The 12600-nt window shown below is 35.9% G+C and overlaps 1 protein-coding gene across 3 annotated transcripts in view; it reads right to left on the reverse strand.

Moving 5' to 3' along the window:
- The window catches only part of ERC1 (ELKS/RAB6-interacting/CAST family member 1), a 300129-nt gene that overhangs the window by 140294 nt on the left and 147235 nt on the right, over positions 1 to 12600 (reverse strand). For all 3 annotated transcript variants that reach the window (XM_062010118.1, XM_062010103.1, XM_062010110.1), the window contains one exon: positions 416 to 551. In XM_062010118.1, coding sequence (XP_061866102.1) covers positions 416 to 551 — 136 coding nt within the window. The remainder of the gene's footprint in view (positions 1 to 415; positions 552 to 12600) is intronic.

The following is a 12600-nucleotide window of genomic DNA, read 5'->3' on the forward strand; positions in this document are numbered from 1 at the left end:
CAATTCCAAATTACTGTAAAAATACTTACTTATCTTTCATTTACTGAAGAAAAGGCAGCAATATAAGGTAAAACCAGCTGGGAAAATATACAAAACAGCTAAAGAAAAAGAGTATTAGAAAAGCAGTGAAGAAAGAAATTCCATACTAATCTCAATACTGAAACGATAAAATTATTTCAACAATGTACTTCATAACCAAGTTGACAGTTAAAACTTGTTTTCCCTTTTATGAAAATGGAGTAAGCTGTGAGGAGCTGCTTTCTTTTAGTGGTCTCGGATAGATGTGTCATTTTAAACCATCAATAACAAGTTTCTTAGGTAACAGCTGTGAAAATGGATCAGGAGGTATAGTGGAGAGCAAGGCAGCTAAGCTTGGCTGATTGGCCAAATTGCTTTAAATCAATTCCTATGTTACCTGAAGCTGTTGGGAGCTGTCATTAAGATTATCCTCTCTTCTCCTGGCCTCCTCCAGCATCTGTGCACTCTTCTTTTTCTCCACTTGTTCTTTGTGCTTCAGATTTGCTACTTTCTTATTTTGATCTTTAACTTGCCTGTAAAAGAGAAGAGCACTCTGAGCATGCCTCCTGTCAATCTCAGTGCTGGGCAGCTGGACTGCAGAAGAGTGGAACCCTCCAGCACCATTATTTCATTTGCAGGTTACCAGCACCAAACTCATCCTCAAGTGTTACCCTCAACTGTTAACCAAAAGAATGCTTTGTTTTGCTTCTTACTATGAACCTAAATGTGGAAATTTTTAGGAACAAAAATCTTAATTAGTATTCAGCGTAAACTATTAATCAAAAGATGCACCTGCCCTCCATTCATACACACATGTACATATAAAAAACTAGACATCTAATAGCACAGGAGGATCAAAAGGAAAAACAAATGAAAAATTACTTGAATACTGAGATCTAGATAATCTGTTTTCAGAGTGACATTCTGAAAAATAAAACCATTTATTTTCAACCTCAAGTTCTACTTGTTAAAAAATATTTTGAGGGCTCCCTATCCTTTCTTTTTACAGAAACAAGACAGAGCAAGTAAGAACAAACTATTTCAGAAAGCGTGCATAATTTCCTTTTCACTTGCATCTATGGATTATTTTTGATGATCCTGGCAACTACCATTGCCTGCAGACAGGGTTTGGCCTTTCTGGGCATTAAGACACATGGAGTATTGAATCTAATTACAGACCCTTTAATCTCTGCCTCCTGACCACAGAGAACTTAAGTCTAAACTTTTAGTCCAATCAAAACAAAACAGGCTAGCTTTGCTTCCTCAGCCCTTTTCTCCATAATTATATCTGGAGTTTGGATTTTAGAATAAAAGACAGATTCTTTGGTTGCAAGATTTACCCAAAACATCATGCAAGTAGTAGAGACAGCTCTATAATTTACTGTTTAGAAAACAGAATGATATATTAGCTTCATATCTGGTATGTTATCCACACAGAGAGGGGAATAATGTTTCTTCTATATTTCAGAAATACTTTTAGAACAGATCACAAACAACTCCAATTGCTTTACTATTTTCTTCAGAACTCATAATAAAAGTATGATCAAGAACGTATCTCTCTGCAATATATATATATATGTTAAAATTATGTGGCATATGGTTAGTCAGTGCTTTGAGTTCCTCCAAAAAATGTAGGCTCAACAGTGAGCTCTGCTTTTTGCAATGAAAATCAACTGGAGCTGGGAAAATGTCAAAGACAGCAAACTTTTCTTGGTGCTACACAAACTTCTATTAAGTGGGAAAAAGTGCTGATGGCCTCCATAGATCAAGAAAAAAAGGGAAGTCCTTTTCTGATGATGTTCAAAAGTTATTGGCATACTTAACTACCTTGTCCAACAGTTAGAGCTGATTTGAGTCAGGATGCTTTTTAAACACAACCAGTGTAATTGTCAAGATATTCTAACCCAGCGCTGCACACTGGCAATGGGCGCATTGCCCAGTTTGAAAGCAGATTTTCTCAGTGATTAAACAACTTATTGGAAATATTATGTTGGCACTAGCTCAGGTTGTACAATACACAGTTCTATCAGTGCAATAAAATAAACATAGAAAGTGTAGCTAAGTCAATGCAGAAAATGAGAATATGTCAGCCTAACACATTCAATTCCATACGAGAACTCTTCCTCAACTTCTAAATGAAAATTAAGGGAACTGATAATTTTTTATAAACTTGCAAACCTAGATTCACCTGTTAGGAAACTGGTCTGTGTTACTGTAATATAGTTAGATAAGAGACAACAATATAAATAAATCCGCAACCCTCATAAAAAAAAGTCTGAAATATATAACTTCCTTCATGGTCCAAAATGTTTTCAAACAAAATATGTATTTCCAAGAAAGGAGTAATTATAAGGATATATACCACTGGCATCTACCTTATCATGTCTGAACCAAAATTATTGTCTTTCTAATATATTAGGTAGATATTTTGAGACAAACTCAAGCTTTCCTAATGCAGTTTAAATAATGGCAGTAATGAAGTTGCCTAGTACTTGAAATACTCACATTCATCCTCATAGCTGCCACACTGTTGGGAAATTTGAATTCATGTGCAAGATACAATTATCACTCTATATCTTTGAAGTCAAAAAACAATAAAAGTTGGGCAATAAATCTTTCAAATGATATGGGTATCTATGGTATTACCTAATATTTCCCCCAGTGTTTAACTATATAAACTGAGAAGGTAACATGAAACTTGAAATCTATAAATCTAAAAGGCATGCAGTTATTTGATACATGAAAACAAACCTTATCTCAGTGCTTATGATACCAAATGATAATTCTCACTTTTACATTATTTCATACGGATAGTTGTGTAAAAGGTTTAGCATATTGAAGCCCAGAGCCCTTGAACACTTGCACCATGAAAGTTCTATGAAACTGTAAAGATCAATACTGTGATTTTGTAAAGATTACTTTTTCTTCTCTGTCAGATAACTTTCAGTCTTTGAAGTCAGTGAATAATATTTTTATGTATATTAAACAATATTTTAAAAATTACACACACATTTTTAATATCAACAGGCCTCAAAAGCTCAATTAATAGGAATCACCCAATTCACTGCTCACTAAGATAATTCTGTTGCTATTTTAAACACTGAAGTAGTACTAATGGTTGTTATAAAACAACTTCACTGTCACAATACCACTAAACAATGTGCAGAAGTGGAGTAAATACTGAACTGGAACAATAAAATAAAATACAGAAAGTATGTGTATTAAGCAAGCACACTGCAACTGGCACTTTCTATGAGGAGTCAAGGGGAAAATGAGATTTTTCACAATATATATGCACAAGGAAACTAATTAGGACTACAGAAAGAAGCAAAGCTCTAGAATATCCTCAGTTTGAGAGCATCATTTTGTAAACTATATGTTCTTTTACCTCTCTTGAATGCAATTATATAGTTATATATAGGTTATAATCCTGTCAAGGGGACAGTAAAGTTTAAAAGAAGTCATTCATCTGTGAGCATATTATTATTAAAACTGAAAAAACCAGCACAAGATTAAAGACGGCAAAAAGAATGAATTAATTACAATGACAGCAACACATTAAAGATATGAGTGTCTTCTAGAAAGCATTAGTGTTAGTATGTGCAGCAACTGAATAAACACCAATTTGCAAGGTCCAAATTTGGGATTCGCATAAAATAAAGAGTATATGAATTTCTGAGAGAAATATAGTATTAAATATTTCCTACTGAAGAATCTTTTTAAAATGGGACTACAGAGAGGGAAAGAATGTTAGTGATTCTAATAAAAATTGGAGAGTTCACACTCAATGAGAATGAGAATTGAAGAAGTATATCACTGGAAACAACAGAAACCATAAAAAATTAACAAAAGCAAAACACCACATCTCAGAAGACATCTACTCTCAGAGTTATCCTTAAATCAAATAATAAAAAAAAGTTCTAGTCACATATATAAAAGATGAAAAATCTAATGAGAATGCTTATCATGTTGAACTACGGTAAAGAATTAAATTTATTTTGGAAATAACAATTTATTTTGTAGTTTTAATAGCAGTTTTCAGATAATTGCTTTTCTTGAGGTACAGCTTCTAAAAAATTTAGCACTCAAAGTTAAAGATATTTTTCATTGATTAGCATTTTTCTCCATTTCACAATATGCCATGCCAAGTACCGTCACAATGGAATATATTATAGAAAAGGAAGTAGACTCAAAATCAGCCTTTAAATAAATAAAACTCAAAGTTTTTCAATTAAAGATGACACAAAACTTACAGAATTAATCATTTAACACCCTTTTAGATGCTTAAAGCTATATGTCTGCTTAAAAATCCTTAAGATTTTTCAATTTATACATTGAAAATAACTACTAATAACTTTATCCCTTTTTTAATGAAACAAAGCTGTATCACTTTAAAAAAGCCACATCTTTCTGCTATCCATGAAATTCTTGAATTTCCTATGATGAAGTATAGCCAAACACCATGAGGAACAACAAATTAAAATGATCACAATAAAAAATATTAAAATTTTCAAACTGGAAGAATTTACACTTTAAAATAATTTTAAAGCAGGAAGATAAACATAAGTGATAGAAAACCAGTGGACTATCAAGCATTCCTAAAGAGTGGAAAGTCACTTTGTTCCCTCTTAGTCTTTTGGAAGAGTTTTCCTCCCTAATAAGATTAATTGCTTTATAGCCCCTACTATTCATTAAGGCTTTTATGAAGTTATTTTTTTCTGTTCTAACATGAAAATTTTTTACATTTTAATACTAATATCTTTATTTTTTACTGTAACGCATATCAGCATAAATAGCTGTTAATTCCTTGTGGATTTTTGTGCTACATGTTAATGTAAAGTAAGCTATTATCCTCATCTGGTTATCTTTTTTTGACATAATTTCAGATGTTCCTCTTGCAAAATTAAAGGTGATAAAATGTCAACTGAAAATATTCATGAGCTAATTTTAAGTTTAGAATTCTATTTTAATACATTTTCCTTTCACAGGTATGCATCTAATACAAGTGTTTTTATACTAATGCAAGTATACATTTACAATGCTTTTGAATCACAACGGAAGCTTACTTTCAATATAAAATGTATACACACATACTATATTTCACCTAACAAATACACACAATAGGAAACCATATTCAGATTTTGTGTACAGCTATAGGAAAAGCCTGCTTGATTCATCTGACTTAGGTACTCAAAATATTTCTGTGTGTCAGTCAGCCATGTCAGACCGTTTCGCCTGAGCCTTCGTTGACGTAGCATTACTACCACCCACAGGACAGTCCACTGTTCCTGCAGTTACTAATCCCGCCGGACAGATGAACTTCATTTGCTTTAAAGCACACTTTGCTCCTCCATATAAGTTAAACTGATGTAATATTCAACATTACTGAGAAAAAATACTGCAAAGAAAACTGTATGCAATGAAGTAATTATTATTTATTTTTAAATTGCCAATGTGCCTTGTATTATGAAATATTAGATCCTACAAGGCAGAATATAGAATCATAGAATACTTCCAAGTTGGAAGGGTCTCATAAACATATTCAAGTCTGAATCCCTGCTCCTTGCAGGACTACCTAAAACTAAACCATATGACTACAAGTGTCGTCCAGACACTCCTTGAACTGACAGGCTTGGCGCAGTGACCACTTTCCTAGGGAGTTTGTTCCAGTGACCGACCACCCGCTCAGTAAATAACTTTTTCCTAATGGCCAATCTGAACTTCCCCTGATGCACCTTCACTGTGTTTTCTTTCTATTGCTGGTCACCAGAGACAGGAGATCAGTACCTCTCCCTCCACCGTCCTCTTTGAGGAAGTTGATATTCTTGTATAAGTTCTCAAAGCACTTTGTAGCCCTAAGAGACACAGAGGACTATCTTTATTCACTTGTGGAAAGAAATGAAGCATTCATCTTAAAGACTATAATACTACAAGTGCAAAACATATCATAATGGGAAAATAATTCCAGAAGGAAATGCTGGAAAGCTAGCAACAAACAGCTAACTTTTCCAGACCTTTATTAGCAGTCTGGTTCACAAATAATTAGATGGGTGAGAAGAAAAGGTAATTTTTACTGAAAACAAATCAGCTGCATCAGCACAATGGGATGCTTGTGATCTGAGTTGAATTGATTTAAAACTCACAGTTAAGTGTCCAGCTTACTACATTACCCCCACCATTTCCTTCACCACTTCTTTGTTTTTAAGGTCTGCCTCACAAAATATTTTTTCTGGCCATATCCTTAACTTACAAATCTGAATTATCATAAACCTAGTGACATGGCTGAGTTGTTGGGTTTTGGTTGTTTTCAGGTATTTTGTAGTTTTGGAACACAGAAAAAAATATTTACATTCTGGGAAGTATAACAGAAGAAAGCTGAGGAGAACTGTTCTCAAAAATACTTTGTTTTGAAAATAAGAAAAATCCTTGTTCTGAAAGGCTTTGCTTCAGCTTTTAGTTGCTCAAAACTCACTTCACCTTCCTCGTGGCTGATCATCAAACCACAGAGAATGGCAGCATTTGGAAAGCTTAATTGCTTATCCTCAAGAAAGAAAGTGATGAAAAGAAGCTAAATAAGTTATGAAGGAAACGGGACTGACCACATCACACAGTCACACCACCACAACTTTCTGTGTGTGATTGACAGTCAAAAGAAAGTTGCCAAAGGTTGAACAAAGCTCCCTATCTTATGCATTGGAAAATTAGGACCAGGGGAGTTACACATTGCTGAAGATCTACATAGAATTTAATATGGCTGGATTTTTTTTTTCAGAATTGTAAGCATCATCTGGGCCTCTGCCTTTGCTTTGTTGGGCTGTATCTAGCAATTCCAGCTTCTCAAGTAGTTTGTTACTATTCTTTAATGTTATACTAAGGTCCAAAATGATGCATTAAATTACTAAGTAAAGGAAACAATCATTTCATTATGTTTTTCAAACAGTTTGGTTTAATATTACCACCTCCGTTGCACATTGCATCCAAGCTAAAAGCCCAGTGAATATACTTTCAATGACTTGCTCTTGTTTAGATGTGCTGCTGGCGAACTCCATCACTTCAGTTAACTCTTCTGCTGGTGAGCCTCTCCTTCCACAATCTCTCATAATTTTGTTACAGTGTTCCTTGCTGTTCTGTGCCATTTATATGACAAGGTAACACATGCCAACAAAAATATTAACAGACCCTGAAAACTTAACTAGTCTGCGGTATGTGAGTCAAGAAGTCCCACAGTGGCTTTAAGAGATGGGGAGGGTGGATGCCATTTCCTGAACCTCTGAAACTTTGGTTTTTAAAAACAAAGTGTGTGTTCAGTTCAGCACTGGAGGGGGCAAGGGATAAAGACTACAAAGGATATGGGAAATGGGCTTGCTCCACACTTTAGGAACAAAAACCTAACACGGTGTCTGAATCAAAAGGTGTGGAAATCAAAGACTAGAAGTGGATCTCAACTCTACCACGGTCATTGTCCTTCCTCAGTGTTAAGAATTATCTGCATGATAACAATGCACAATTCCTCATGCAGTCTGCACATTAGCCAGCACATCACTCTATCTAGAACATTAAGATTTTCTTCCAGAAACAGCTGATAGGAAGACATGGGAAAAGGCAGCACAAGGCGTATGAATCAAGAAACTCAACAGAGTAAAAAGTGTAACTCAAACCCTCATATCACTTAGAAACACCTCAGAAAAAAAACCCATCATCTGACCCATTGGCAGCACATAAAGTTTATAGATAACATATTTCAAGTATGGAAGTGGTGCAAGCTATTAATGCTACATGGCGTGTTTCATAAAAGGATACTAGCAAGTCCTAACCAGAAACAGCAACCAGTCTGCACTTCAGATAACTACACTAATGTACTACTTCTAAGCAGAATTTCTTTAGGAGTAACTAAAGGCCCTCAAACTTGCATCTAAGCTTCAAGATAAAATGTGTCAACTGTGTCAAAAGACAACAACTTCCACATTTGCTCATACAATGTGCAACTATAGCTTAATACATTTTTTTCAAGGTTTTCTCTTCTCATATTTATCTCTCTGGTTCAGCCTAGCATAAAACCAAAAAATATAAACAAAAGGACACACACAAAATCTCGATGCTATAGGTGCTTCCCCTATGAAATGTTATTTCTCAGCATTCAGTAGGGAACTCCCATTTATGGAAACAATTTTCCTCATGATAGAAGTGAAATGATGCCACATCAATAGTGAACTTAGAGAAAGGTACATAATAGATCCATTAACAGAAAGAGAAACCTAACTAACGATGAGATGCATGTGTCTCAAATACATGCCCTAAGTGCTATTAAACTAAGCAATTTCAGGGAAAATAGACTTCAATCCCTTGACTGAACAAGACCAGAATAGGCTAGGCTACTCTCCAGTCATGAGGCAAGTGCCCAGTTAGACATAAACAACGGTGAAGTGGAATGCTGTTGTCCTAGTGGTCTGGAAAAAATGGGGAGAAAAGAAAAAGGTGCTTTAAACAACTGGCTAAAACTGAGGCATTAACAGCAGAGATTAACAGAAATGTCTTCATTTTAGTGCAAGAAGCTCATATCAAACTAAGTAAACCAAAGGTTTGCTTTCAGATAGGGTCATATACCACATAGTATACCCAAGACAATCTAATAACTTTGAATAAACATCTATAGTACCTCATGTTTTCACTAATCTATAATTCCAGTTCTGCAGATATAATCCATTACACCTATTCCCTCTACTAATGTTCAGCTAAAAAAACTACTTGAATTCTCATGAAGCAAGTTTTGTGATTAAAATAATGAATACATTACCATAATTACACAACAACAATGTAAAATTTAAAATCAGGGTTCAGAGATTTGATATCAAATTAAATATATGTCAAGTATTATAACTATTTTCAAAAGCTGACAGCAAATGAACTAGAAAAAAAACCTTTAACCTTAAAACCTTGCAATCTTTATTTTTTATTGAAGCTAAGAGCATTAAAAATACAAACTCAAGATGAACTCTGAAATGAATCCCGAAGATAATGATATAATGTTCCTTTGTTAAGAAAAATGCTAATGCTTTAAGAACCTTAATAAAAGCATTTGGTAATTCAACAAATAAATTTGTTCTGTTGTATTTTTTTCTTCTGCTTTTGTTAATTGAGCAAACAGATGCAAAGCCAAAGATGACATTTATAAAATGGTTGATTAGGCCTCAATGTAGATTCCTTCTCCCTGCAACATACTGAGTTAGTTGAATTTGGCCCTAACAGTGTGAGAACAAGTCCCAAAGGTGCTGTTCTTTTTACCTTTAACTACAGTGCACAAGCCTATCGTTTTGTGAACAGATCACACACAGTTAGTCACTCTCTACTCAAGAGACCTGCATCATGTGGCTAAAAAAAGTATTTTCTAAACAGCAATAAAATCTTCCTTATGAATGGTATTTTATTGAGGTTTCAGAGGGTATTTTTCTGACCCAAGATCACACATGTCTCTTTTAACTGCAGCCCCAATGGCAAGAAAAGAAAACAAATCAGAATACTGAACTTGTTTTCTCTCATGCAGGTATGTGATCTTTTAATATCTTCTAGAATAATGCCTGATATAACCCATAATTAAAAGAAAACTAGAATGTAAAAATCAGCTATTAAAGCAAACAAAAAAAGAAATATAATGTAAGGAGAACAAAAAGTTAAAAGTAAAGCATTTAAGAAATATGCTAGAGCAGCTTATGTTTGCCTTACAGCATACACTGAACAAGCTATCAAGAGAGACAAGTCCTCGTCCAAAAATGTATAGAAATTTAGGATAACAGTTGAGTATTACCCTATCATTATGGAACACCATATGTTAAATAAACAAGATACATCTTAATGTTTTCAAGCTGACAGCCACTGAAAATCCAGTCTTCAGTAAAAGGTATTAAACTGAGAAGCTATCAAGGATAAAAAAGAAAGAACAGTCAATGTACCAACTCAGTGCAAGAAGATTTCTGATATAAAAGAAAAAACATGCAGGAGAAAATTCAAAGTCTTGCTGTAAGAAAAGGATGTGAAGATAGTGATGCTAGCAGGACCATTATGAAAAAACACATCCAGTCCATTTCAGGGCTAAAAGTATGATGATTATTCAGGGGGGTTGGACTAGATGATCTCTAATGGTCCCTTCCAACCCTACCATTCCATGAAATAAAAAACTTAGATTATTTAGCTTATCTCCTTAAAAACAAAACTGTTTTCAAGAAGAATCTTTCAGATTTTCTCTATAGAAGTAAAAGTGTTTGCCCTGGTAGCTATAAAGAAATTGTACCAAATCTGATCCAAAGTTTGCCATTCCCAATGATTACACTGCAAAAATATGCAAAAGGACGAGGTTGGTTAAAAAGCAATGTTATTTTGCTCATCAAATTGTACCTTGCTAGAGCATCTTCATTATCATGAGCATCTGAGATGGGAAGTTGTCATGATTTGACATTAAGCTGTTTCTGGTAAGGGGGAAGGGGTTGTAAAGATGGCTCCTGTAAGAAGTTGCTTGAAACTCTTCCCAGCCCCGAGCCAGACTCACTTCTGGGGCTGAGCCAATTGGGCACCTCTACATTCACTTTTTAAGAAGAAGATGAAAAAGTTCTTCCTGTTCCTTCTTTCTCCTGTCCCTTCTTTTTTGACTGGTGGCGATGCAAGGAGTTGGGAGAGTGAGAGAAGCGACCATGCAGACTCCAAGGTCAGTGAGGGAAGAGAGGAGGAGGAGGTGTGCTGAAGCAGAGACTCCTCTGCATCCTGCAGAGAGGAGCGGTGAAGCAGAGATGTTTGCATTTTGCTAAAGATCATGGGCAGTGACTTGTTTTATTAAAGACCCTGTGCCAGGGGCAGTGACTATGGCCAGAGGAGGCCGTGTCTTGTGTGAGGGACCTCATATTCACAGAAGCTGTGGGGAAGAACCCACATCAAAGAAGCTCACTAAAATTATGGCCAGAGGAGGCCCTATTCCATGGGAGAGACCTTGCATCTGAAGAAGCTGCAACTGTGAGGAAGAACCCATGTCAGTGAGAAGTTTGTTAAGGACTGTGTCCCAAGGGAGAGACTCCGTATTTGAGCAGGGGAAGAATGCAAAGCGTCATCCTCCTCTGAGAAAAGTGGCAGAGCCCATCTGTGAGACACTGACCCCATCCCCCATTCCCTGCCCCCCTGAGCTGTTGAGGGGGGAGCGGTAGAGATACTGGGAGCAGTGAGCTGGTCTCAGGAAGAAAGGAGGGATGAGGGAGGGAGATCTTAAAGTGCTAGTTGTAATTTTCTCAATCATCCTATTCTCTTTTTGCTTTTTGTTCTGTTTCTTGTAGGTAGTAGAGTAACCTTTCCTACTTTCCTCTCTAAGGAAACTGGAGACTGTTTTGCCCGGCACCGTAATTGTCAGTGAGCCCTCCCTGCCCTTGTCTCAATCCACAACAACCTTGGTTGTCTTTTTCCTCCCATTTCGCTGGGGCTTCCACTATCTTAACAAGGGTGGGGGTGGATGGGGGGCATTGAGCGAAAGACTGTTGTGGTGCTTCCTTGCTGTCTGGGCAAAACCACGGCAGAAGTATACAGCTCTATTTTGGTATCCATTCTGTGAGACCTATTTCTGTAACTAATGCAGACCCCAATGTCTTGCAGAATGGCATGTTTGGCATATTTATTTTGGTTGCTTAGCAAACATTTATTAAGAGGTATCTCCTGTTATGAAATGCATTCTGTAGCACTGCCTTTGACAGCTGACATCAGGCTAATATGAAGAGTGCATACTGAGATGATTTGTTACAGACCTTTGACTGCCTGGAAAATGGGGGGCGGCAGCATTATTTGTAACAAACATACCACATATAGGGCTGAACAGACTATCTAAATAATGCAGATGGTTTTGTTCCCCCTTCTCTGATATAGCTGTAATACTGTCTTCTCAATCTGTAGGACTCCAGAATACAGCTAGGAATGCTTTGTAAGTTGAGTAAAGGCCACTGTGTTTCTGGAGAACTCAGAATGTTGCAAGCAATATTTATGAGTATCTCTTCATTGGAAGTTTCTCTAATAGCCTTGGTAACGTGCAAGGACAACGTTTCTGGCTCACACATTTGAAGAGTGATTTCTACCATTTACAGTAAGTGCATCTGCTACAGAACTAATAAGTCCATGAGTGCTTTGAAAAAATACACGTTTTTTTTACTATATTTTGAAGGGGCACAGAAAAAAAAAATGCAGTGACAAGATGCCCCATGTTTCAGACATCTGAAATATACTCTCACTGATATCCTCAGCAATCACAAAGTTTGTTAAATTGTCTCAAGTTTGGAGTATTTAATGATGAAAAGAAATTATTTAGACAACTATACTACTCTACTGAACTACTTTTTATTTGGTAACCTTGAGACAAATGAGGCAAAACTAAGGTTTTAATTGAGCTGATCCCCTTACCAAGGCAACTGCCTTGATGTAGCCTGTCACTAAGGTATTTTCTGCCTCCCCTCAATGAATTATGCCACGAAGTAATTGGAGAACACTCAAAATCACTAGGAAAGATAACAAATAACAGCTTTTGCTGTCAAGAAAACTATTCATAACATGAATCTCATATAT

The sequence above is a fragment of the Colius striatus genome, chromosome 1, assembly GCF_028858725.1.
Source record: "Colius striatus isolate bColStr4 chromosome 1, bColStr4.1.hap1, whole genome shotgun sequence".
Lineage (NCBI taxonomy): Eukaryota > Metazoa > Chordata > Aves > Coliiformes > Coliidae > Colius > Colius striatus.